General features: G+C 34.3%; 9 protein-coding genes across 9 annotated transcripts; 2 read left to right on the top strand and 7 right to left on the bottom strand.

Moving 5' to 3' along the window:
• Positions 1 to 5: 5 nt before the first annotated feature.
• Positions 6 to 2,696, bottom strand: ELE39_000440 (uncharacterized protein; the record flags this gene model as incomplete). Its single annotated transcript, XM_067343479.1, has 1 exon — positions 6 to 2,696. The coding sequence occupies one exon, from the start codon at positions 2,694 to 2,696 to the stop codon at positions 6 to 8; it is 2,691 nt and encodes an 896-aa protein (XP_067202261.1).
• Positions 2,697 to 3,350: 654 nt separating this feature from the next.
• Positions 3,351 to 8,309, bottom strand: ELE39_000439 (ABC transporter family; the record flags this gene model as incomplete). The annotated part of the gene is made up of 1 exon (XM_067343478.1): positions 3,351 to 8,309. One exon carries the CDS (start codon positions 8,307 to 8,309, stop codon positions 3,351 to 3,353), a length of 4,959 nt encoding a protein of 1,652 aa, XP_067202260.1.
• A 658-nt stretch (positions 8,310 to 8,967) lies between these two features.
• On the bottom strand, positions 8,968 to 11,709 carry ELE39_000437 (uncharacterized protein; the record flags this gene model as incomplete). Its single annotated transcript, XM_067343476.1, has 1 exon — positions 8,968 to 11,709. One exon carries the CDS (start codon positions 11,707 to 11,709, stop codon positions 8,968 to 8,970), a length of 2,742 nt encoding a protein of 913 aa, XP_067202258.1.
• Positions 11,710 to 12,004: 295 nt separating this feature from the next.
• ELE39_000436 (SF II RNA helicase) lies at positions 12,005 to 14,293 on the top strand (the record flags this gene model as incomplete). Its single annotated transcript, XM_067343475.1, has 1 exon — positions 12,005 to 14,293. One exon carries the CDS (start codon positions 12,005 to 12,007, stop codon positions 14,291 to 14,293), a length of 2,289 nt encoding a protein of 762 aa, XP_067202257.1.
• Positions 14,294 to 15,486: 1,193 nt separating this feature from the next.
• Positions 15,487 to 18,660, bottom strand: ELE39_000435 (uncharacterized protein; the record flags this gene model as incomplete). Its single annotated transcript, XM_067343474.1, has 1 exon — positions 15,487 to 18,660. One exon carries the CDS (start codon positions 18,658 to 18,660, stop codon positions 15,487 to 15,489), a length of 3,174 nt encoding a protein of 1,057 aa, XP_067202256.1.
• Positions 18,661 to 20,628: 1,968 nt separating this feature from the next.
• ELE39_000434 (uncharacterized protein) lies at positions 20,629 to 21,036 on the bottom strand (the record flags this gene model as incomplete). The annotated part of the gene is made up of 1 exon (XM_067343473.1): positions 20,629 to 21,036. One exon carries the CDS (start codon positions 21,034 to 21,036, stop codon positions 20,629 to 20,631), a length of 408 nt encoding a protein of 135 aa, XP_067202255.1.
• Positions 21,037 to 21,730: 694 nt separating this feature from the next.
• On the top strand, positions 21,731 to 22,564 carry ELE39_000433 (Pop2p-like exonuclease; the record flags this gene model as incomplete). Its single annotated transcript, XM_067343472.1, has 1 exon — positions 21,731 to 22,564. The coding sequence occupies one exon, from the start codon at positions 21,731 to 21,733 to the stop codon at positions 22,562 to 22,564; it is 834 nt and encodes a 277-aa protein (XP_067202254.1).
• A 471-nt stretch (positions 22,565 to 23,035) lies between these two features.
• ELE39_000432 (uncharacterized protein) lies at positions 23,036 to 24,157 on the bottom strand (the record flags this gene model as incomplete). Its single annotated transcript, XM_067343471.1, has 1 exon — positions 23,036 to 24,157. One exon carries the CDS (start codon positions 24,155 to 24,157, stop codon positions 23,036 to 23,038), a length of 1,122 nt encoding a protein of 373 aa, XP_067202253.1.
• Positions 24,158 to 24,701: 544 nt separating this feature from the next.
• ELE39_000431 (uncharacterized protein) lies at positions 24,702 to 25,556 on the bottom strand (the record flags this gene model as incomplete). The annotated part of the gene is made up of 1 exon (XM_067343470.1): positions 24,702 to 25,556. The coding sequence occupies one exon, from the start codon at positions 25,554 to 25,556 to the stop codon at positions 24,702 to 24,704; it is 855 nt and encodes a 284-aa protein (XP_067202252.1).
• Positions 25,557 to 26,093: the final 537 nt, after the last annotated feature.

Here is a 26,093-nt window from a genome sequence, read left to right as displayed (position 1 = left end):
TGTATTTATAAGTTATAATGATTAGCGATTAAGGAATTAGTAATAGATACTGCTGAGCTTATATGATCTGTCAGAATAATAATGTTTACGTAGTCTCTAAATTTCTTTGAAAGTCTTTCAATTTCTTTGATTTCAAACATTGAAATGTTACCAATAATGTTAATAACTAGAGTCTTCCTTGTCTCTCTTAGCCTATTTTTCAAACTTTGAAGGTCTGACTCCTTACAATTTGATAAAACACTTTGCATTTTTAAATCAACTTTTAACCATTCCTTAGAAATTTGAGTTTCTTCAGTAAATATTGTTTCAAGTATGTAAAGGCTTACTTGAGCCACCAAAGACAATAGCTGAAATTCTTGTTTATTGTTATTATTTTCTGGTAAAAATGGAGACAACTGAAAATTACGAAAAGACTTATACTTGATCTGATTTCTTGCGTTTCTAATACTACTAAGCTTTCGCCCTAATTTTCCAAGATCACCAAAAATAGACATTCCACCCTTCGGCTGAAAACAATCCAACATTTGTTTTAAATTAAAGGAAGTGAATTTACAGCCTGGGCCTTCATAACTTGAACAGGAGATTGCAAGAGAAATTAACTTTCTAATACACTCCAGAGAGTAAATTTGTAATTCACTTTGATCATTTACAGAAATATTTTCAAAAGAACTATTTGTAAACTTTTTTCTGAGATTTCTGACAAATATTGAGTTAAATGATTTCAAATCCAATGGAAACATTGGAATTAAAAAATAGTGAAGGATTTGAAGCAGAGCTGATAATTCCATTCTCAAGTCATATGTATTATATAATGACGGATTTAAGCTTAAATTTTCTAAATTTTTTGAAATATTTGTAATTGAATCTGGTAAAAGTTTTTCCCTAATAATTAATAATATTGAAACAATTTTTCCAATAATGACTTCCTCCTTTTCAATTTGACCCTGAAAAATGATTGGAGTTAAAGATGATGATGAAGTCTGAGTAGACGGTGATTTCATGTTTAAATCATTAGAGTTTGATGCTATATCATTCTGAATAATAACCAAGTATCTGTATATTATAGATAAAACCATAGTTTTCCTCTTATTTGACTTTTCATCATAGTTACTGCAAACCTCCGAGACCTCATTCCAAAATTTTCTTGTATAGTGAGACTGGTTTAGGCTTAAAAGTAAAAACATCCATGAATTTTGGCCATATATTGGATGAATATTCATTATAGAATCAATTCTGAGAATTATATCTTTTTTCAAAGACTCAGAAAAACTCGTCTCTTGTGATAAAATCAAGCTTTGAAGATCTTCCAGGGCTGAAATGAACCTATATGAGAGGATTGGGTAGTTTTGAGAAATAACAAGATCTTTTTGGAGTTTCTCAGGATCCAGCATTATTGAAAGGTATACTGGATTTGTGATTTCGTGGATAAAGCCTTCGTCCAGGTTTCTGGAGTGTTCTTCAAGCTTTTTATCAAGTAAAAGAACAGATTCTACATGTTCCTTTACCTCTTCAGAGTTTAACGCTTGATCATCTTCTTCAAGCATATCACCATTATCGAGATTATAGGTAGCTTGGTTTTGAGTAGTATTCAAGATAAATTCATCTAGAAATTCAATAATCCCATCATCAAATCTTGAGAAACTTTCGTCCTCTGACAGGTTCATGTTCAGTATTGGAGAGTAAATAGGAGAAATGCAGTCCAAACTCCTATCCATTATTAGCAATGTGATATCGTCTTTCTTTGCTCCGCCTGGTTTGATTTGGGGTTTTGAGCCAGCTCCAGCCATTTCGAAATAACTTTTCTGCATGGCTTTTGAAATTAAATCAGAAGTTGGACCCATTGACAAAAAGTTAACTACACAGCTTTCTGATTCTACAAAATTTCTTCCTGTTACTTGTTGAAGGAATGACATAAGCTGCAATATATGCCTTGAATAAGTCTTTCTTAGCTTTACTGGGAGGTTGTCCAACTTAAGAAGAGTCATATCCTTCTTTACATTTTCCTTGCTAAACAGATCTGGCATTACGTAGTTAGTTAAACTTTGGCTTTTTCTTTCATTTAATACACTGCAATATATTCCATCTATATATTCCTCCAGTAAAGGAATTGGTACATTTCTGTTCTCAATACAAGTTGCATAAATTGAAGAAAAAGAATTATTGCAAATCAAATTTGCATTACAGTAAAATATTGATATCCAATTCTCCGTTTCGATAGAAATGTTTAATCCTTCAAACTCCCTCAAAAGATTGTCTAGTATGCTTTTAAAGTCAAACCTTCTTAGTAGAACCTTCTTGCTATTAGTACATATTTCTTCCTGTAGTAATCCTATATTCTTCGTATATTCTACATGTAATTCTGAAGAATAAGGCAAGTATATTCTGGTATTTAACGAAATATTTGTATCCAAAATAGCTTCCAAAGTATTAAATATCTCTCCCAAAACCTGTATCAGTGGTTCCTGGATTACAAAGTTTATACTGTTTACCTTGCCAAAATTCCCCACTGTATACTTCGGGTCCTTATTGAATTCTTGCCAATCAATACAAAAAACGTCGAAATCCAAGAACTCCGAGAGCGTTTCCTGGGAAATTAGACAGCCCTCAATTGTCTTTGTTAAGAGTAGGAACTCAACCCCGTCATTCTTTCCGTTCCTAATACTCTCAGCAACCGCTTCTACACCCTTATTCTCCATTTACTGTCGAGCCTTCTAAGATAGACTGAATTCGTTCCAAAAACACTTAAAAAAAAGTTATAATCGGAACAAGCCTCAATTGCTTCTGTTTTATCCCAACTTATAAACAATAATAATCTCCAGATTATGAATTCTTTATTTTTTGTTCACCCAATTAAATAATCAATATATAACTGGCGCCAGCATAATTTTTGCCACATTCAAGACCGGTATAGAGTTCATACATGAATTTACGCAAACAAATTTTCCTAATTGCATGCGTGCATAATATTGGCACGTAATACAAAAAAAAATTAAGCAAATTTCCATTTAAGTTAAATTAATCAATCAATCATTAGACAGTACTAAACAGCTATTTAAGAGATCAAAGAATTATGGCTACAAAGTGAGGGAAGATTTCTCGATCACAATAAAAGGAAATTTCACATTTTCAAATCAAGCTTCCTTCTATTATTAGTAATGGTTTTTTGTTTTCCTTACATATTACAAAGTAATATATTTAATTTCTAATAATTGGTTTAATAATGATTAGTTATATCGGATAGATAATTCAATTATTTTTTGCCTTTTCTTCAATTTTCTTAATATATTATGTTAAAGGTGTTAAAAATCGAAACAAATAAAGGTCCACACACTATAAAAAAGCAAATAACGCTAATTTCTTGAATTTGAAAGTAAGAAGTCTGCAAGCATCTGCTGATTATTTACTTGGGAAAATTCACATTCGTTAACTTTGAGTCCACCAGATAAAACCCAAATTCTATTACACGATTTTAAAGATTTGTAATTGTGAGCAACGATAAAAACTATACAGTGGTTCATAAATTTGGATACGATCTCCTCTACAGAAAGGTACTGACTGTCTAAAACATTGTTTCCTAATTTTCCAGCTGAAGAAGCCATGGAGTTGTAGTTATCGTTACCATTTTGGTTCTGCAAGTCACCAGAAAGTTCCTCCGGAGGCTCATCTACAAGGACAATCTTATACTTGAACCTGTGAATTACTAGTCTAGCAAGGGCAAGCTGTCTTAAATGCTTCTGAGTGAACTTACACTCATTTTTGTCCTTAAAGCCACGACTCTTTGATATATCTCCTGAAGTATTTCCTAAGACTGTATTTAAAGGGTTCATGCCACTTAAAGAACGAAGAGTAGTTTCAAGTCCACAAGCACTTATTCCATCCCAAATAAGCTGATCATCGTGGATCTCCTCAAAAGGATCTAAGAACTTTCTGATTGTCCAACCATCAAAGCCTATCGAATTCTGAGGTAAAACTCCAATGTAGTCGTTTTTATTCTGTCTCATCTCCTTATTGAATAGCCACACACCATCTAAGAATATTAGGCTGGACTGGATTGGAGTAAGACCCAATAAAGAATTTAAAAATGTTGTTTTTCCACTCCCAGTCCTCCCAATAACCCCAATACACTCTCCATAGTTTACGTACTCATTCTTAAGCTCAATTCCCAAAGACTGGTTCCCGTACTCCACTCTAAGCTCATTAATATAAAGACCCTGGAAAGTATTCTGTGGAGAAATGTGATTTGACACCATGTAATTCTTGTATTTCGATTCGTGAACTTCCTCGTCAAATTCCTTCTTCTTTGAATCTTCCAAATCATCAATTAGTACCGAAATTCTTTCAACAGCGCACATCGATTTCTCTACGCATGTAAACATATTGAAAGAATCATCAATTAAAGGAGCATAAGACATTGCATAAACCAAAGCAAGGCCCCATGATCCAGCTGTTATCTTAATTATGCTAAATGAAGCAAAGAATGCTGTGCTTAAATTCATGTACTTGAGCACAATCGGTACTAATGTAATACCTGCTGTAAATGGAAGCATTAGAAGTTGCATTCTAACACTAATCCACTGAGCTGATCCAGATCTCATAAATTTAATCTTTTGAAGATCATCAATGTAGTTGATGTTCCTGTGTAGAAATACATGTCCACATTTAAACGCTCGAATTATGGTTCCTCCCATTAATGCCTGGGTATAAATATTGCATACCGGTGTATGTGCTGACAGATTGGATCTAAAAAGCTCTCTAGATGTATGCCTATAATACTGGAATAGCCAAAACCAAGCAAATAAGCAAATTGGTGGTATCATTAGCAGTAACCACGGAAATACGAAAATTATGAATCCACCTCTAATTAAAATCTCCAACACAATCGAGACGAAGCTGCATATCTTGAACATAGTCCTTCTGTCTATAGAAATCATATCCAAACAAAAGCGGTTAATTATTTGGCCAATTGTATTTCTATCAAAGAATTCCTGAGAGGTAGAAAGTAGTTTACTCAACATTTCGTTGTGAATCTTCATTGCAGCCCTCACACTTGCGTAGATCTGGGTTAGTTGTACGAGGAGGTGCGTCAGCATTCCAAATATAAATATTATAATTAGTCCGTACATATAGTTTCTATGGGATTCCAGAGTGTTAATTGAGCTTGAGCTACTTTCATAGAACTCCACGTCACTCTTCAAATCCTTGCCATCTGAAGTGAATCCTGTCCACTCAACCAATAGAAAGTCTTGGCCATTATCTAAAACGATACTTGCCATTATTAGTAGGCAAACAGATATAAAGAAGACTATTCCTACCTTAGATAGGTACCATCGATATAGACTCAGAGGAATAGCTCTATGACCAGTTGAAGATTGAACACAAACGATATCCTCACTATAAAAGTCAGAAGAAGTGTAGCTGGCAGTTCCTTTATTTTTGCTTGTTAAATTCTTATTTCTGCAATCCATCATCGTCAAGGAGTTTAAGCCATTGTAAAAGTTAACTTCCTTCTCTGCCGGCAAATTCCTCTTTCTGAGTTCAAACTTCTCATTTGCTGCAAATCTACTGGATGCACCTGAATGGTCAAATTTCATCTCAGAGCCGGTCTCAATGTTCCTAAAGTTGCCATCCTTTTTCATCACATTTTTCTTTAATACGTCATATTCTGAATGTTCTAAAGTGTTGAAGTTGGATCCCCCTGATTCTGATTTGATATTCCAAATATTAATTTCAACCCCAAATTTCTCGTTGATTTCTTCTTGCGAAAGCTTTTCATCCAAAAAACAGAGCAGTACAGTTGTACTAATTACAATGACAGCAGAATACTCACCTCCTGTTAATATACCATTTTCCCTGTTAAACAAGTTGAAAAAGATCCTTCTCCCAACATTGGGATCAAGAGAAACAAAAATGTCGTCAAACAAGAATAACTGAGTATCAAACCTACTGGAATCTCTTTCATTGCTACAATATAAACTATAATAGCTGTTTTCAGTAGGATAAGTTTCTTCAAAACGGTTGTACTCCTCCAAATCTGATAGAAAACCATACAAAGCTCTGGCCAAAGTTAGTCTGGATCTTTGTCCTCCTGATAATATGTGACCACCATCATCTAAAACTCTTAGGTCTCTTTCCTGCCATTGCATGAAGTCCTCAATTAGTAAACAGGCCTCAACGACCCGGTTGTATCTTTTCTCATTCCATGGCCTTTCAAACAATATTACTGACCTAACAGTTCCAATTGGGATCCATGGATCCTCGCTACAAAATCCTATTGTACTACCTTGAGGTCTAATAAATCTTAAGCCCTGCTTAGAGTAAACTTCACCTAATATTCCATATAGTAAAGTGCTTTTTCCAGATCCTGAGTTTCCAACTATTAAATGACAGGAATTCTTCCTAATTATCATCTTTGGAACAAACAACGTAAATCCATTTTCTATTTTTTTGGATCTGTCATCCTCCGACTCCGATACATACTTTAAATCTTGAAGATAAACTATAATGGACTCATCAAACTTGTACTCCATTATTTGTTGATCTCTATCAGGATTAAATACCTGCAAAGGCAACTTGTCCTGGTTTTTCTTGCTAATTGTTTCATTTACCTCGAGCATATTTCTGCCATCAAAGGTAAGGATCTTTGAAATTAAAGGGGTTTCTTCTTGTTTTTGTTGCCTCTCTACTGCTTCCTCATTGGGTACATTCGATTTATGGATATTAGTACTACTTGAAAAATTATAATTCTCAGCAAGCTGCCTTTCGCTTGTATTTGAAGGAATATGAGAGTATTCCAAGTGATGACTGAACCTTTTCAGTGATATCCAACCCTCGATAAGCATATTCAAAGAGTTCGGAACAGTTCTGAGAATTCCAGCCACATAGTTGATTACGTGGATTAGAGGTATAATATTAGAGGCTTTCAAGTCAAAGCCATCTGGATGGGGCGAACCTGTAGAAGAAATAGTACCAGCTTTGTTGAGCATTCCCTTGGTGTAATAAACCATAATAGCAACCACAGAACCTGAAATTGCCAACTTGAAGAACAAATAAGACAGAGCTGAGAATGAAATAATCCTATACAAATAGCTAATTTCATTTCTCCTATCTCGAAGAACAATTTCCTCAGCAAACGAAGCCCATCCAAGTATCTTAATTGCTCTTACCTTATTTAAAACCTCATGAAGTTTTGCCAGACGTTTGTCGCGCCAATACAGTAATGGTCCTTTGAGAAGAGCCGAAACAACGTCCAGAACAATCATAAAGACAATCATTGAAATCATGACAACAACTCCAGGAATGGCGGACTCTCCGATGTTTTTGTACATAAGCAAGGACGCAACAAAAATCCTACATGGAAGAAGGATAAACTGGATCAGAGCCATAATAAAGTCTTCAATATCCTCAACATCAACCATTAATAAGTTAAATACATTGGTTGAGACAGTATACTTGTCTTCAAGTCCTTTTTTGCCATAAAGACTTCTGTTTGTAACTTGTCCAGTTCCATATAGATCACCATTCTGAGATTTAAAGTCTTGATTGGAAAAACCAGAATCTATATCCAGGTGAATATCGTCCGAAATCCTAAGTTCATCCTCCTGAATCTTGGAATTAACAATTTCTTTGCCATTCTGAAGTAGGTTCTTTGCACAAGATTTACTTTCTATAAGCCTCTTAAATATAGAGGTTTTTAAGCATGTCTGTATCTTCAAAATTACCCTAGATTCCCAGAAATTGAATTGAGTTGAAATATAAACATGTACAGCATGGAAGAGTACCAATAATAAACCATGCCTAAATCCAACACCTAAAGCTTGAGACTTTTCACTACTGGCACCACTAATTTCAGCAGAGCTCTCCATCTCTTTGTACTGAATAAATCCACGAATAACCGAGTTGTTAACGTACAAACAGACCTCCCAAGATACCTTGAGGATGATCAATATGATGAATTGGCCATATAAGCATCTCCAAAGAGCCCTAATTACCAATACCTTACGGTCAAAAGAGGATAAGTTCTTCAATCTTTCCTTCTCAATGGAGTTTTCAAACATATTAGACCAGTAGTTAGTACTATCAGTTTCCGGCAAATTTGGTAGGTCCTTGGCTGGAAGAGGTTTCCTGGAGCCTAAATATATCCATTTTGTAACCCACGTAAACTGAATATACGAGTACGCAAAGCTTAGAAACGATTGGTTTTTCTGCTTTTTAATGGGGTTATCTTTTGAATATGGAATTCCCATACTCTCCTCCTTCTGGAAAATAATTTTTTTGTGGAAAGACGTATCATTTTGAGTTGTCCGAGACATTGTGGAGTCTTGGGTTATTCCCTAAAGCTTACGGAATCACCTTAAAACTTATCAATTTGATAGCCAGTAAATCTCATTAACGTTAACTTTCAAAAGCCCTTTACTTTTATCGCAAATTATATTAAATTAAAAATTCACCTATCTTAAAATTAGTCTTTATTCTCAATTCTTATATACTTAAAATTTACTCCTTAAATTGTCTCTATATTAAAGTATCCGTTCAAAAACTTAAAATTAAACTAGATTCGTAACAAAGTAATTACAAATCCTTAACCTCTTCCTTTTCTGTTCAGTAATTTTTTTACTTTAATTAATTCCATTATTTTTAGGTTTGGGATTTGGGAGAAAAAGTAGGCGCCAACCGAGTGCACTGAATTTATTAGATAATGCACATGGGGAGGATACGATATAACTTTTTATTATTGAATGGATGTGGAATTTAAATACTTTAAATTCTCAGAATTCTGTGAATATGATGTTCTTACTCTCAAAACCCCTGGCTATAATCTCAACTTCCAGCCTGTATTATTTCTTTTGAAATTGCTTTGTAAGTTAAGTTTATTTTTTTTTTTTTGCTTAAGCTTTACTTAGAGGCGAAGGATTCCCGCCATAGATCTAAATTGAGCGGTAAGCCTCCGATACTTTGATATAACTTGATTCAAGATATAAATGATTTGGTTTCTTGGATTATTTGAATAGAGTTAAGATCTGTTTCGGATATTTCTGCTTTAGAAAGCCATGTTGTGACCCGTGGTAGGATTTGGTTTAGGGCCAAAAAATATGATGAGTATTTATGCTTGAGAATAATATTAAAGGTAAGCATATAAATAGATTTTCTGATAGTTACGTCTTTGAATAGATGATTGTTCATTAAGTCTATGGATGTGATAAATTCCAGTCCAGAGTAGGCAATCTGTTCAATATTTACGTTGTTGGACGACGTATTAACAATGATTTGGTTAAATAGTTCTAGAGACGATATGAAGAATATGTTGGGAATTTTTTCAAAACCTTCATGATCTTCAGACTGTGAGATTAGCTCCATGATGTATTTGACTAGATGAGATGACCAAATTAGTGAATACTTGTCAAATAGATTTATAATGGTTTTTTTGTTAGAACGCATAGTAGATTTAGTGTTACTTTTAGTGTTTGCCATATTTTGGCATGCAGACGTCAGAGAGTTCAGTACGAGGATTCTGACGTCCATCGGGATCCCGTTGTTCATATTACATGAATAATTAATCATATTTACTGCAACTTTATCTGTTCTACACTGAATTAATTTTGAAAAAATTAATAGTGCGAGTATCCTTTGATCCTTTTCTTTTAACGAAATTAATTTATCAACAAGAGGAAGAACTAAGTGATCATAGTTAGAGTCATCATTTTCAATGTCTTCAGCTAGCTCCTTTAATACATTTAACAGCTTTTCAGCTTTGTCTGGTATTTCCTTAGATTTCTTTTCATCTGTGTAAAGATTAATGAGGTCGAAAGACTTATTTACTAGCTTCCTTTTTGATTCTTTCTTCTTATATTCCATATCTGTGGTGGAAAGTAGGCCTTTTGAAACCTTTGGTTGTATTTTTTCTCCATTCTTGTGGTTTACTTCGATTGAAGGCACCTTATTCCAGAACTCATCATCTTCATCCACAATATTACCTTGATTTTCAGTAAGCTCTTTTTCTCCCATGTTCAAGTCCATATCATTAGTGGATTCAATAGTATTTGTAACTTGAACCTCACATTCATGTGAAAAGGCCTTAATTATAAAAAATTTTGTGGAGCTGTATATGCAAGATAAGCGATTTTTGATTTCTGGAGTAAGTAATTTAAGCTCATCAAATTTTGGAATCTCACTCATCAAGTACCCACTATCAGCTTCATTAACTGAGGGAAACAGTTCATAAAGCAGGTTAAAGTAAAACTCTCCCAAATACATAGCACTGGACCTAATGAGTGGATCAATATTCTTAAGCCTGAACTGTATTCCTTCTGTAATATCCAAATAAAATTCAAATAATACTCCTTTAAAGTTTGAGAGATTTCCCAGATTTAAGTATATTAAAATAGAGACCGATCGGACAATTACTGTAGAAAGAGTAAGAGAGTAAGCCATTGAATCTTGATAAGAGTTCCACTGCTTTGTCAAACATTGAGTCAGTTCTTTGAGAAAATTCAAATAAATCTTTGATTTGTTGGATTCTTCCAATATGGCCAGCTTTTTTGATCGAATTATTTCCAAATAGTCAAAGTGTTGTTCTGGTAATAAATATTTTCTAAATTCATCATTCTTGGCGATATTAAGGACACAAATGTCCAAAAATATCAAATAAGTTTTGATGGAAAAGTTTTGTTTTTTAACCTGAAACATGTCACTCTTAAGAAATCCCTTATTTTCCTTCAAGTCTTCTTCAATAACACAAAATTCAACCATCGATTTAACAAGCAAAAAGAAACCGTCACTCTTAATGTCTTCCACATTTAGTTCCTCCCCGACGTTCCTATCTTTCAGCTTGAGAAATGGTACTCCTTGATTAACTTGTACTCTTGTGGCTTCTATTTCCTTGAATAGTTGTTTGATAAAAGATCGAATTAAATTCTCGTCAGTTTTGTTAACCTGCAGTATATTATCAAAAACGCGACTCAGGCATAATTCTCCGTTATTAAGAAGTCTGTTATTTTCAAATACAGAGTCATCAGTGGTAACTGACCATCTAACCATAATCTTACACAGAATTTCCTTATATCCTCTTAAAAATAGCCTGCTGAAAATAACTTGCAAAACTTTAAAAGTCGCTTTATCGGCTGGCTTTATATCGTTTAAAATATATAATGTACATATACAAATATATTCATAGTAGATGGAGTCATGTAATTCCCGTGGAATGTACTTATCTAGTATTCTAATATCCATAATATTTTTTAGACTTGGCTTCAAAGCTAGTACTGAGTTAATTGCAAGAGCAGGAACTTTAATCATGGCATTCAAAGCTTCAATAGTAAATGAGTTATTTATGCCTTTCTCTTTGAAACCTAAAAGCTTAAAATACTCACAACAGTCACTTATAATGTTTCCTTCTTTCAATAAAAAAGAAAGAAATTCTAGCTCTGGAAGAAATACATTTTCTTCCAGATTTTTTCCAGCCTTGAAAATAATTGTCTTGTTTGCAATTTTGATTAGCCTATTTGCAATAATTAGTAAAATAATAGGCCTTACAATATTCTTATTTTTCAATATTTCTCTTATTTTTACGTTAATTTCTTCGTAGTCAAGTTCAAATACTGGCTTTTCTGAAAATTGATCACTAAATTCTTTCAGGTCCAAGCATTTCCAATTTTGGTGCTCAAGCTCGCTCATTATTATTTTATCGTAATTTGGGGCATTGTTTTTTTGCATTTTATATTATTTTAATTATTTTTTTTTGACACGTCATCTACTGCTTTACCGGTATATAATTTTTTTACTCATGCGAATAATTTTTTTTTGTGAAGAAAAAGTACACACTATTTTTTCCTATACCGGCGATTAATAAATAATTTAAAAAAAATAAAATAATATATTTGAGTAGCATGTGGACAAATTAATTTATATTAACAAAGTAGGAAAGTTTAAGAAGCATCAATAGATTTCAAAGTCGTTAATAGTGTGAAACAAGGAGTTGGTATTGTGGAAAAGTTAACTTTGCTCTGAAATGGGAGTTACAGACTGGAAGTCAAAGGGAAGAAAGTTGAAGAAAAGTGAAGAGTGGAAGCAGTCTTCATTGAACAACTTTATGGGTCTAGGCAAAAAGAATTCGGAGGAGAGTGAGGATGATTTTGAAAACGATGAGTTATTAAGAGTAAAAGAGCTAGAAAATAGCATAGAAACCGAAAAGGCGCAGGAGGACAGAATACAGGAATTATTCTGCAGATACAAGTTAAAGGTGGATAATTTAAACCGCGAGAATAAGGTTCATGATGAGGATATTGCGGAACTTAAGAAGGGATTAAGGTGGGGGCTAAGCTACTTAAAGTTGGAAGACTATAGAAAGGGTCAGAAAGATGCAATAGAAAAACTTGTGTGTGAAAGAAAGGATGTAGTTTTAATTTTACCAACAGGAGGAGGTAAGTCATTGACTTACCAGTTACCAAGTCTATTGAGAGAGTACCAAAAACATGTTAAAGAGATTCCTTCACTTAGTAAAGGAATGGTGACTGTAGTACTAAGTCCTCTAATTGCGTTGATAGAGGATCAAATAAACTCTTTAAGAAAGTGGGGAGTAAAATCAAATGGCCTGAGCTCAACAATTATTCAAAAAAGTGACTCTTCTCAAAGTATTAATATGGCGTTGGAAGAATTGTATATAGATTTGGAGAAAAAGGTACCAACAAATAGTATTATATATGTAACGCCTGAAAGTTTTGGAACAGAAAAGGTACTTGGATGCTTATATAAATTGTATTTGAATGGAAATTTGTATTGCTTTGCAATAGATGAGGCCCATTGTATAAGTGAGTGGGGCCATGATTTTAGGACAGCTTATAGACGGCTCAATCAAATAAAAAACATTTTCTCAGATATCCCTGTCTTGGCATGTACTGCTACAGCTTCTCCAAAAGTACAAAAGGATATTAGGACTGTATTGAATTTAAGAGACCCGTATGTTTCTGTTAATTCTTTTAATAGACCAAATATCCACTATACTGCTTACAATATTGACAATAATGACTATTTGACCGACTTAACTCTCGAAGAAATAGTTCTGAATGGAGTTTTATATATGCAGGAATACTTTAAGAGGATAGATAGTAAGGAAACTGCTATAGGGATTGTATATGTGAATTCAAGAAAATCCAGTGAGCATCTTTCACAGTATTTATCTAATAAAGGGGTTCCCAGCAAAGCTTATCACGCAGGATTATCTCTAAAGATTAGAACACAGATACAGAATGAGTGGCTTGAGAATAAAATCCAGGTTTTGGTTGGTACAATTGCTTTTGGAATGGGAGTCCACAAGCCAAATGTTCGCTTTGTGATTCACTCCTCAATTCCAGATAGCATTGACTCATACTATCAGCAAAGTGGAAGGGCTGGAAGAGATTCTAAATTTTCAAAAGCTATGTTATTTTTCAGCAAAAGGGATATTACTTGTTTGAGGTCTATTAAGAGAAAGTCTTTGCAGTACTTATTTATGAAATCTCAACAAAAAGCTCAACAAGCATTTGAGAAGTTTCAAGATAACTTGCAATCCGTTATAGAATTTGCTCAGTGTAATAATTCTGAATACCAAGAAATGGACAGCTACTACGAAATAGACTATGATCCAGAGAATCGTATTGAAAACAGTGCAAATGGGAAGAGATCTTCTATTGAACACTATTCTGGTTCCATTCTAAATTTAAAACCTCAAGATCCAAATCAATACCAGATCAGAATCAACAAGTATGGACAATGCAGAAGAATTTTTCTTCTTGGCTACTTTGGTGAAAAGCTTAACAAAGAAAAGTCTTCCACTAACTGCTTTTCTTGCTGCGACGTTTGTGATTCCAAACACAAACAGCAAGATATACATGATTCCTTTATGTCTTTTGTTTCATCCAGAATCCATATAAGAAATTCTCCTTCAAAGTTATTCAAAAAGAATTACAATATTAATGGTTACAAACATCAGTTTACAAAACACGAGGAATTTTCTTTTGAATATAACCAAACACAAGATCCGGATTCTGATTACATTCAGCCTAATAAAGTTAAATCTTCTGGTTTTTCCTCTGCATTTAAAAGTGCTAAGTCCTTTCTGGATTCTGACCCAAAAACTTCCAAGAATAGTTTCCAAAGTGCGCTAAAAATAAATAACCAGCTTAAAAGTAAAGGCATGTCTTATTTAGAAAGGCTTAAAGCCTTGGAAGAACAAGAAGTGAAAAGTGAAGAAAAGTCAAGTACTCAAAATAGCAAGCTTAACATCATTAGAAATTCGTTAAAAAAAAAAAAAAGGAATTAGGTATAACTAAAATAGACAATCATTTTAATTATATAATATCCAGAGTTCATATATAAGTAAATAATCTTGCAGTATATTTTGGACTTTCTCGTCTTTCTGATAAATCAATTTAACTTCAAAAAAAAAAGCCGTCATTTGGAAACTTTGTATCTCTCTTCTTAAACTTTACAAAAAAATATCTATAGATGACTTTCATGACCAAATTACTTGATTAATGAGGTATTTCTCTCAGCATTAAATTCTAGAACCGTATAAATTCAATATCTTTAATCTTGTTCTAATCTGCTTATTTATATACTTATCTCTACCTCTAAAAGGTTGAGAAAATATCAGCTTGGTTGGTAATTAAATAGCAAATGTCCAAAAATACCATTTAATGCATTTGATTCAAGTTAAAAAAAAATTCATGAAAACAACTTTTCAAATAACTTTCAGCGTACTTGAGCGTAAATATTCATATTGAAGCACACTAAGATTAGAGAGAATTCTCAGCCTGGTATATAGTTACATTATTTGCCTTGGCTGAGTATATTTTTAACAGAACCAATTATTATCATTATCTTTATTATTTTTGAAAGTTCAAAGTAAACATCAGTTAGTTATAATCTACTTCAAGGCTCATTTTCAGAATGCAAGTATATATTATTCTGTGTAAAAAAATTTGCTATTCTTTTGGGCTTTTTCTCTAATTGATACAAACAAAAAATAACCCATTGCAAGCCACCTGGAAGGTTTGACTCTTGTTTTTCTGATCACCAATATTCACTCAATTAATATCACTTCCATTCCCCCCTCATTTTTTTTAATGATAGTAATCACTACATCCTCTAGTCAACCCAAAGTTGTTACCAGTCACGGGGCTTCCCGCCATTCCACATTGAAAAGTGCATGTAGAAATATTTGCATGCACACTGGTATAGAGTAGCAGGCAGTTGCCTGTAAAAAAAAGAGGACTGGATTGTTCAGATTTTAAATTAGAATTAAAAATCAAGGGAGATGAAGTTTTTTTGTTTAATGTATAAAGTATTGAAGCATTAAGGCTTAGTTCTAAAGTCCAAGACTGCATTGTAGAGATATACGAAGACTGTCAGAATGGAGAAAAAGTTGAGCGATTAGGTTTCAAGAAAAAAGAAACTTGTCACTTCAATTCGCCTAGTTGAGTAGATTTATTTCGAAGTTAAATATTGAGTTATCTACTTTCTGGTTGCCATTGCATCAGATAACGACGGGAAATTTTCCAGGCCAATCCCCTTAGCTTCTTGGCAATTGCCTTTGACTGCATTTCCCTTACTTTTATGGCTACCTGTCTGATTACCATGGCCATTATTGTCGTTTTTACCAATATAATATCCACCAGAATGTTTTCCATGACTATTAAAGTGGGACTGCTCATTTTCAGCTGTACGTTTTACGCGCAAGTGGTTGTTCTCATACCCATTATATTTTCCTTGGGTGAAGTTTCCATTTCCCCCTGCCCCATTAACGCCTGTGTTAATTTGTTTGGAAGTTCTTCTTCTGTGGTGATAATTAAATCCAGTCTCAGTTGCAAGATTATGCGGCCCATTACTACCTTTGGAATTATCAGATACTTTAAGTTTATCATTGTTCATATCGGGTCGGTATTCATTATGCTCAGAGCTTCCCCTTAAACCAGAATTCCCATTACCATTTGAAGACTTTTTGCCATTTCTATGGCTTCTTGACTTGCTTACAGAATTTGAAAAGGGTTTGAAGGTCTTGCTGAATGCTTGTTTGCCTTGAAGATCATCTGCTGGTAACGATGAGTCACTTGAGAGCTTCTTGGAAATTTGGTTATCTTCATTATGACCAGAAGAAAAAGTATTTGCTGGATTTTTGGCCACGGATGAATAGTTTCTAACTGTTCCTCCCTCGGATGGCGAGCAGTCAATAACCTCTCTCTCGTAACTCGGGTACTGTTTAGAGCTGTTGGTTGAACACATTTCCGTATGTTCATATTGAACAATTTCTTCCTGTCTTGGGATAGCGTTATTTATGGGAGACTGGGAAATACCTCCTGTCTTTGATGCTGCCCTTGGTTCAGAGCATGTGCTTTCTGGATTAGATCCATTCATAGAAGAAGATTTTGGATTACTCTTCCTGGGGTTAGAAAAGTTGGGGCCAGATTTAGTACCTGTACGATTACCACTGGAGTTATTGTTCTTTCGGCCATTCGACTTAAATCTTTGGTTTCCGGTATTGTTGTTTAAAGGACTTCTTACCCAAAAGCTTCGATTTTGAGTAGTTAAATTTCCAGGTACAACAATACCATTTCCTCCATTACTATTCATTGCAAAGCTCCCAGCAGTAAATCCGTGACTTCCAATACCTCCTAAGGACTCTTCTCCAATATAATGAACATTTTGGTAATATCCTGCAGGAAAAATTGGTGGTAATTGGGGAGATTTATTGCTTTGTGTGTTGTCCTTGTTTGCCTCTGGGTTCGATCTAGAATTTGATGGGCACGATTCTAAGTTTGCAGGATCTCCTTGAACAGCTGCTCCAGAAATCCCCATGTCAATTTGGTGATGATATTGGAATTGCGGATTCCCATGAATGAAGATGTGGGGGTGGGAGCCAGGATGCGGCCCACTCCCTAAATACTGCAAATTTACTGGCTGTACCTCTGGTAGCCCTGATATTCCGTAATAAAAGGGAGCTATTCCATGGATCATTGCGGTGGCTCCCTGGGGAATTACTCTCATAGCTGAGTTAACGCCATCAGATACCGGCAAGGCTCCACAATTCTCAACTTCGTTTGTTAAAAAGACATTGTTGACAGTTTCAGAGCCATTTCTTCTATTTGTGATATCGGGAGATGAGTTTTTTGCATCAATGTCACTAATATCTGATGCTTTGGATCCTCTCCTCTTGTGGTTGCTCTTCTTTGGGGACTTAATAGCTTCTGCGGTATCGTTCCTATAGGCATTCGGAGAGCTGGCCTCCAGGATTGGAGAGGAAGGTGGAGATGTAGGCACATTTCCTGGTATCGTAGCCCCGGAAACCACCATAATTGGAGCAATTATACCACCATTCGGAGCCCCTGATATCGGCCCATATACATTTAAAGGACTTGTATGGTTTGTAACTCCAATAGTTCTTCCAATGCCTCTATGATACGGATACATAACTGGAAGCGGTACGGTCATGTGCTCGGAATTCTGACTACCCACATTGTCCATACCCATTTTCGGTTCATTGCCTACGTCCTGAGATGGTTGATCATTCTCTAGGCCGGTTTTATTTATTTGATGGTGGGCCTGGATGAATGCAGCGTTGGAGCATGCAGGGATATTCACCATATACCCGACCTTTGGACTAACATTTCCAAGCAAAGCTCCCCTATGTGAGGAAAGACCGTCTGCAGCCCCGCCATTCAAGCAATTTCCAGTGCTCATGTTTCCAAGTTCATTACCCGATATATTTGGAGGTAAGCTGGAAAGGGGGGTATGCAAAGTTGGTATCATTGGAGAAATTCCAATTCCCATTTCAGCTCCCGAAATCTGTAAGTTGCTCATTCTGTTATTTACTGACTGAATACCCTTGTTCACTGACAATACAGACAAAAGACTAGCAATTGGGTGTTCAGATTTTATTCCTACTCGCAATAGGGAGCTATTGTCGTCTCTGAGCTTTTGACCACGCAACCACAAGGCAACTTTTGTGGTTAGATCCTCAGTTTTAAGAGTTATAAACCAGGTACCGTGGACTTCTTTTCGAAAGTTGACAACCAACTTCCTAACAGCATCTGGGCTGTTCTCATTTGCTTTATTACCAGAAGTTCCTCCTATATGGAAGTGGGGGCATTTTTTAAGTAGGTCAAAGATCTCATTCTCTATGACATCATTGTCAAGGTCACGTAAAATCAGAGTCGTGCGCTCAGCTTTGAAAATTGGCTTAATATAGATATCCTTTTCACGTCCAGCTTCCAGAAACTCCATTATAAATTTTGAAGCATCAAGCAAGGTATTCGTGGATTCTTTTTCGCTCAGTTTCTTGCCTTCACTTGAATGGGAAATGCCCAGATTTATTTCACTACAGTCTTCTGAGTATACTGAAAGATTAAGAAACTCAGACATTCCAGCTGCAAGACTGATTGCATGCATTAGCTCTTTTCTATTGGTCTTTGGATCTTTTCCAAGTAAACTGGAGCAAATTTCCTCTAATTCTTGCAAATTTGACACGGAGTCCAAAGAAAACCCCAAAACGTCCTTATTGAAACATTCTTGTATTACCGCATTGTCCAAGATATGCTCTCTGTTCAGAAGCGATTCAAGGATAGTCTTAATGGTTTCCAAGTTTCTTTTCTCAAATCCACATATACTGGTGGATGCTTTTTTATCAGGCATTGCTTTGGATGATATCGGAAGGTTATAATAGTAAAGAAAGCAGGATTTGTTCTTGTATTATGAAAAGAAGAAATTTGATTGGTAATACGTGAATATATGTGCTTTTTTTTAAAATTTTTTAATTGGATTGATGGCTAATTAGTAATTTCAAGACCTTATTAATAACAGTATTGATGCAAAATATATATATGAATGTATTTTTTCTTCTCAAGAGGAATTCGGTTCAAAGAAATATTTGACAATTCCAGCTTAGTAATTAAATAATTCAAGTGTTGTTTAATTCAGTATTTCTTTTTTCTATAACCAAATAAATTTGATGAGGGTAACTGAGATTAAAAACAAACAATTCTTCAAGATAAAAAGTAGTTTTTTGGACGATCTTCTCTTAAATACTTACAATATATTCTGAATTGTTTGGCAAAGGGATCAGGGAAAGAAAAACAAAAAGTATTTAAGATATATGTAATATATATTTGTATTTATATATATCCCTCACTTGTTTCTTTTGCAATCTTCTCAATAATCCAAAAAAAAAGTTCAAACTATAATAGAAGCACACAGAGCCTTTTAATCTTTCTCTATCAACTCTCTAACACCACCAACTACTGCAAAAATGGCAAGTTAATAAAGTTTCAGTGTAGTAATGGTTAATATTCACACAGAATTAACTTTCAACAATTTTAGCAACCAGCAGAATTTATTACTCTGTGAAAACCTTAATATGTTGTATGGCGTTGAAATCTAGGAAAGAGAGTGATTGAGAAAGAGAAAAATATATAATATATATATATTTTTCGTCTCGAGAATAATTCCAATTATATCAAAAATCCATTAATCTTCCTTTTAATTGCTCCTCAATGAATTTTTTTATAACTCAGTATTGACCCCTAACAGAAAAATGGCTTATGTAAGGCAACTCTTAATTTGAGTGGTAAGCAGTAAAAGTAATAATAATAAAATAATACTCGGTTATAAGTAGAATTTACTCTGCTTTAAATGCCCAAAAAAACCAACAGAGATTCCATATATTCTAATAAAAAACCCACTCCAGTTAAAAGAATAAAAAGTCCAATCTTACTTTGAATATCTCGAAATCCTCTATGCAGGAATTATTAACAAGAACTTTTGGATACAAGGATCATACACCTGTAAAATTCTTTATGCCTGAGCCCAAGACTCACTCGAATCCTCAAAGTACAAAATTGGCTGTGCACAGCTCTCCTTCTAAGGTGGCACTATTATACTCCTCTTATATTTTTTCCTGACTTTACACGACTCTTTTATTGTGAATAAAAATTATTATTCTTAGAGACGTGCTTGAGAACTAGGCGGGAATTTACTTGCAATTATATATAAACTCCCAGTATCCATTTCTTGCATGGGGGGTTACCTTTGGGCATTTTTAATAAATAATTTCAACTAATTAGTAATGAAGAAGAGCAGATAGGGTATGTGGGGACAGGCCAATAAAGGTTCTTCAGTCTTGTTCCCATATATATGGAACTGAGAAAAATGTATACTGTTCTGTACAATAGAGATAATTCAACTAGAAAGGTATTTAGATGTGATGCTGACTTTGAGAAAGAATATATTTAAACAAAAAAACCAAATTTAAAAGGCTTAATAATTACATTTATACAGTATGAACCATCAAATTTAATATAATTAAAGTTTGATATATAAGATTAATTAAAACTGCATGTAATCTGAAGCGCATAATTACAATACACGTTTACCTACAATACATATTGCATATGTGGGCGTATATATATATATATATATATATATATATATATATATATATATGCATGTATGCATGCACGCATGCATTCAACGAAAGTTACAGTTTTCTAAGGAACATGCACATGAGAACTTGATAAAGATTGGCAGCTAAAATAATAATATGTGACTGCGAAGCTAATTTTGATGAATTTTTTCTACTAAACTCGTATCGGTGTAGAGCAAATATTAGGAAGTATAAGTGTTTTGCTTTACCAATGTAGAAACCTTAAAATCAAGAACCTTAAATTCGTCTTGTAAAATAGAATCTAAAGTTTCAGTCACTTTGACGAGAAATTCAGAGTTTGGAGAAGGATCTGTAGCGAGCTCAAAAGTGAGTTCTTTTAGCTCCTGTTTTTTCTGGTCAAATGAGGAGCTTTCATTCCAGCTTAAATCCAAGTTCTGGTTAAAATGCTCAGTAAAATCTGGATCATCTTGAAATGTTCGGATAGAGTCACGCAAACATGTATCTTCTTCAAAACCCATTGAGAAAGTAGACTGAGCTGTTCCAGATTGAAAACAGCAACTATCTGACGGAACTTCAATTGCAAATTCTTCTTCCATGTTTCTATGAATTGATGACTTTAAAAAATCCATTTTTGAAAGGTTTCGGTATGGAGACAAAAATCAGAAAAGGGGGAAATTAAATCAAGATCTGGAAATTTTTTATAGCTAACGAAATTGTAATTTTCATATTATAGAATATACCAGTAGTTCTAAATAACTGAGCAAGCAAAGACTCTTAAGTGTGATATAATCGGCTACTCACAAAGCTTTAGAGAAGTAGTTATATTTTTGGATTTATTGCAAATATATTAATAATACTAGTAGGCCCTTCTTCTTTATTAGCTCAGCAGCTTCTGGAGTAAACCTTACTTTTGTTCGCAGTGTGGTCCACTGGAAATGAATTTAATTAATGACTACTGCCTCACTACTTAAAAAATTATCCTGTATTCCTTGAAAATAATGAAAATTTAATTAGAAGGGTGAGGGGAGAGTATTAGAAGCTGGAAATGCAGAAATAGCAACTATCAAAATGAATAGTGAAAACTTGATTTAAAATATTTCAAGTTTGGGGGAGGGGTAAGATAATTAAGTCTGAATGCCAATTAGAAATAGGCCGCGCGCCCATTCAGCATCATAGTGTATGGCGCCAACATATTTTTAAAATATATTTGGACAGGCCAATTAATATTATTAATAATTTAAAAAAATCAGGAAAAGTTGAAAGATTGAAAGTTTTCACGTTATTGCTATCATTTAGCAATAGCTAAGCCTGAGAGGAGCCATTATGACCCATTATGACAATAATAATGCGACGGTAGCTTCCAAAAAGGGAGTCATATATGAAGTTTGGCAGAATAATATCAATGAGGCATTTCGGATGATTTCGGAAATCATGGATGATTTTCCATATGTCGCGATAGATACAGAGTTCCCAGGCGTGGTGGTGCGTCCTACAAATAATTATTATGAGTATTATTACCAGACGGTCCGGTTTAATGTGGATTTACTTAAAGTAATCCAGATAGGTTTGAGTTTCCGAAATAAATACGGTCAAGCGCCTGCAAATATTTGCTCAACCTTCCAGTTCAACTTCAAGTTCGATATGGAATGTGATATTTATTCTCAGGAATCAATTCAATTTCTCCGTCACTCTGGTATTGAATTTGATAAGCATTTGAATAATGGAATCGATTTTCTATGCTTTGGTGAATATATGTATGGAAGTGGACTTGTTCTTAATCCCAAAGTTAAGTGGATCAGCTTTCATGGATGTTATGATTTCGCTTACCTTGTGAAGATTCTAAGCTCGCAACCTCTCCCAGAAACTGAAACAAACTTTATAGAACTTGTTAAAGCGCTTTTCCCAACACTTTACGATTTGAAATTTATTTTGAAGCAACTCTCTAACCTTAGCCATCTTTCTTCACTGCAGAAGCTCTCTGAGCATCTTAAAATTCAAAGAATTGGAATCGCACACCAGGCTGGCTCCGACGCGCTTGTTACATGTTGCACATTCTTCAAACTATTCAAACTACATCTCAACTCCCAGGTTGATGACAACCTCTTTAATGGACAGATATATGGCTTTGGTATACCACCTCCAACTGTTGTCAAATAAAACAATTATCTAATCTTTATTAATATAATTTTAAATTTGCCCGCCAACGCAGCAAGGCACCCGTCATAAATCGGATGGGATTGTACTAAATGCATCGGGCTCTGATGCCTTGTGTGGTAAAAACTCGATATTATGTCAAACGGAGGGGGGTATCGAGATTAAAAAGAAAGAAATTAATCATTTTTTAAATAGTTTTTTTTCCTTATTTAAGTTATCAGACGTGGCTACAACAGTTTTCAAGACAACATCTTAATTATCCGAGTTATTGTTTATTATCTTACAGCTTTTTTTTTTGAATTAAAGAATAATTGTTTATCTACGGAGAAGAGAAAGTGAAATGGTAGATGAGAACCTAGAATAAACATGCTTATGGTATATCCTACAAGCTATTTATTATGTTAAGAAACAAACAAGATGTGAAAGTAATTGTTTCTACTCCTTTAAAGTTATTTATATTTTGCTTCATTTTATTTACTGCCAAGGAGTAAATATGTTTAGTATTTTCAGAAGAAAGAATTCATTTGGGCTTCTAACAAAAGAAAAACACGAATCCTGGGGGCTGAAGTACTTGACGAAGAAGAAAAGAATAGTCGTCGAGACGTAAGTATAACAAGCAACAGCTATCCAAACACGGGCTGCTGCATACAGATCGCTGAAGCCATAGCTGCTTACTAATTCACTTTGGCCTGAAGGCGAGGACGGTAATAGGTATAAATCTAATAGTTCTCGATTACTTACACCTTGTAATGTTGAAATATAAGTCGAACTAAGTTTTCTTTCAACTACTTTGCTATTGTTTTCTTTGTCAACTTGACTAAGTTGATTTATTGATAAAGTCCTTGTCAGTTTCTCCAGCTCTTCAATAATTTCACTATCCCCTGTAGATACCAGATAGTTTTTTAGCATTTCTTTTGTGCATGGATTTGTACCTGACTTAAGTTCTTGTGAATACCTACAAATCTCAGATGCACCTGGCAAACACCTTAGTTGTAAAAAGGGGGATGAAACTAGTTGAGAAGGATCATTGCAATCCAAAATTGAATTTACTGTGGGATTTTCACAATTTGAAAAGTATAGACGACAGTTGTCTACAACTATCTGAGTTGCAGAAGAATAGGAATGACCACAAATTCCAATTAATATATAAATTATCCCAACCAAACATATTATCCCATTGCAAATCGTACATATAGCAATAACAAACGGAATATGCTTTACCAAAGCCCCAAGTATCGAAGCAAATTTCCCAAGAGCCATGAAATCTGTCGTTCTGTAATTTGCAAAACTATACAATAATCTGGAAAGCATATAACTAAAAGCTGATTTTATAGAGTAAATACTTCCCAAAGATATAAATGCTGACGACAACAGAGACACACTTGTTGGAGAACATGAAAAAGTCCGGAAAACACCACATTTCCTACCAGTACAGTTGTTCATTTTTAATAAGAAAAATAATATAAAGCTAATCAAAATGATCAACCCAGAAACCACACTCAACATCGAATAATACCATCCCATTCTATAACTATACCTCCTTCTGTTCCACTTAAACAAAAACTCATCCCTCTTCTTTTTTATTGACTTGAACATACCTAATTTTTTCTACATTTATTCTTTTGTACATGCATGCATCCCACAATTTAAATAAATAATAATGCCGCCGGCGCCAAGCAGCTTAAAAAAGTGACCCGACAGGGATTCGAACCCTGAACCGTCTGATCTGGAGTCAGACGCTCTACCGTTGGAGCTACCAGGTCAAATACAGTCGGGTCAGCTTTGTATTGAAGCAAATGTTTAACAACTAAAAGCAATTTACTTAAAGGAATGTTTTAATAAAGGCCAAAAAGGAAATTGGAGAATAAACCAATCGGACTGCATAAAGTTAAGATATTTAAACGGGAAGAAGAAGAATAAATGTATAATTCAAGACTTATTTTATATATGTAGTATTGATCAACAAATTCTACTAAGAAGTAATTGTAACATATTATTCAATAGTTAGTATTTTCTACCCTGACTTCGTTTCAATAATTCGACCAAAGCAAAGGTTGAACTTTCACTACAAATCAGCGGAATTAATATTATGGTGGAATAAGTAAGTCACATTTATAATTTTACCCATTCTCAAGCTTATTCACTCATCATTACTAGATGACTTTTGGATCGACAACCTTCTCACACTCCCACTAGTTATAAATGGAGGCCTCCAGGCACCATCTAAATAAATAATTTCTCCTGAAATGTATTCAGACTTAAGTCCAACGTTTACCACAGTCTCGGCAAATTCGTTTGGAACACCAAATCTTCCCAATGGAATTGACTTTAGCAAGGTAGAAGAAGTTTTTTCACTCATTACATGCTTTGACATCGGAGTGTCGAAAACCCCTGGACCAATTGTGACAACTCTAATTCCCAGTGGACCTAACTCTCTTGCTAAAGGCAAAGTTAGCGAATTAATGGCTCCTTTTGATGCAATATAGCCCTGATTTTGAGCAGGGCCATCTCTTGCTGTGCTGCTTGAAACCAGAACAAATACTCCCTTTTCAAGCCCATGGGAGTTTCCTCGGTTCATAGCCAAAAATGGAGATAAACAGTGAACTATATTCAAAGTGCCCATAACATTCACATTCACAACTTTTCCCCAAATCTCTGGAATATCTTCATTGTTCTCAATTATCTTCCCGTTATCATCCTTCTGTACTATTGGAGTTGGACAGTGAGTAATGCCTGCACAATGTACCACAGCGTCTATCTTCGAATACTTATCCATTATTGACTTTGCTGCACTCTTTATACAATTATAGTCAGTCACATCTACACAGTATTTTTCACACTTATTTGTTACTTCTTCTTCTAAATCACTCTCTTTTAGTATTGCGTCCATCAAACACACCTTTCTTGGGTTTTCCTTTAAAAGTTCCTCCACAACTGCCTTACCTAACCCACTTATCCCACCTGTTACTATTATTACGCTATCTTCTATTTTCATTTCTGCACTTATATTGCAATTATTTTGCTTTCTTAATCTCTAATTTTCAATTTATTTTTGTTCAAACTTATTCCTTTTTTTTTCTACTTGACTTTTTTCTCTTGTAAATTTTTACTAGATTTGTTTGATATCATTATAACATTCCAAACGCAGCCCGCCTAAACCAATAATGATGCATGCTTTCCCGCCCATTATTTATAATTTTGTTAAGGAATTAATATTAATAATCAACAAAATATTGATACTTTTATTTCACTTTTTTCTAGAGATTTGATAAAGAATATCTATTCACCTTTGAATGTTCCACATTTATGCATAACTAAATATTCTTTGCAAACCTTTTAAGAGCTTTTACTTGTGGTCATTTTCTTTTGTACCCCCGTTTCTTTAAGAGTATTATTAGTACATTGCCCCTCTTTAGCCTTATGATATATGTAAATCAGAAAACCCCCTTTATATCTTTGTGTTCTTGGAAGTAATACGTAATTGAATAAACTACTTAGTAATAATAAAACTTACTTTTATTATCACCTTAAC

The sequence above is a fragment of the Cryptosporidium sp. chipmunk genotype I genome (genome assembly GCF_004936735.1).
Source record: "Cryptosporidium sp. chipmunk genotype I strain 37763 chromosome Unknown contig_11, whole genome shotgun sequence".
Taxonomy (NCBI): domain Eukaryota; phylum Apicomplexa; class Conoidasida; order Eucoccidiorida; family Cryptosporidiidae; genus Cryptosporidium; species Cryptosporidium sp. chipmunk genotype I.
The sequence above is the reverse complement of the archived record's forward strand: the minus strand, read 5'-3'. Positions and strand labels throughout refer to the sequence as shown.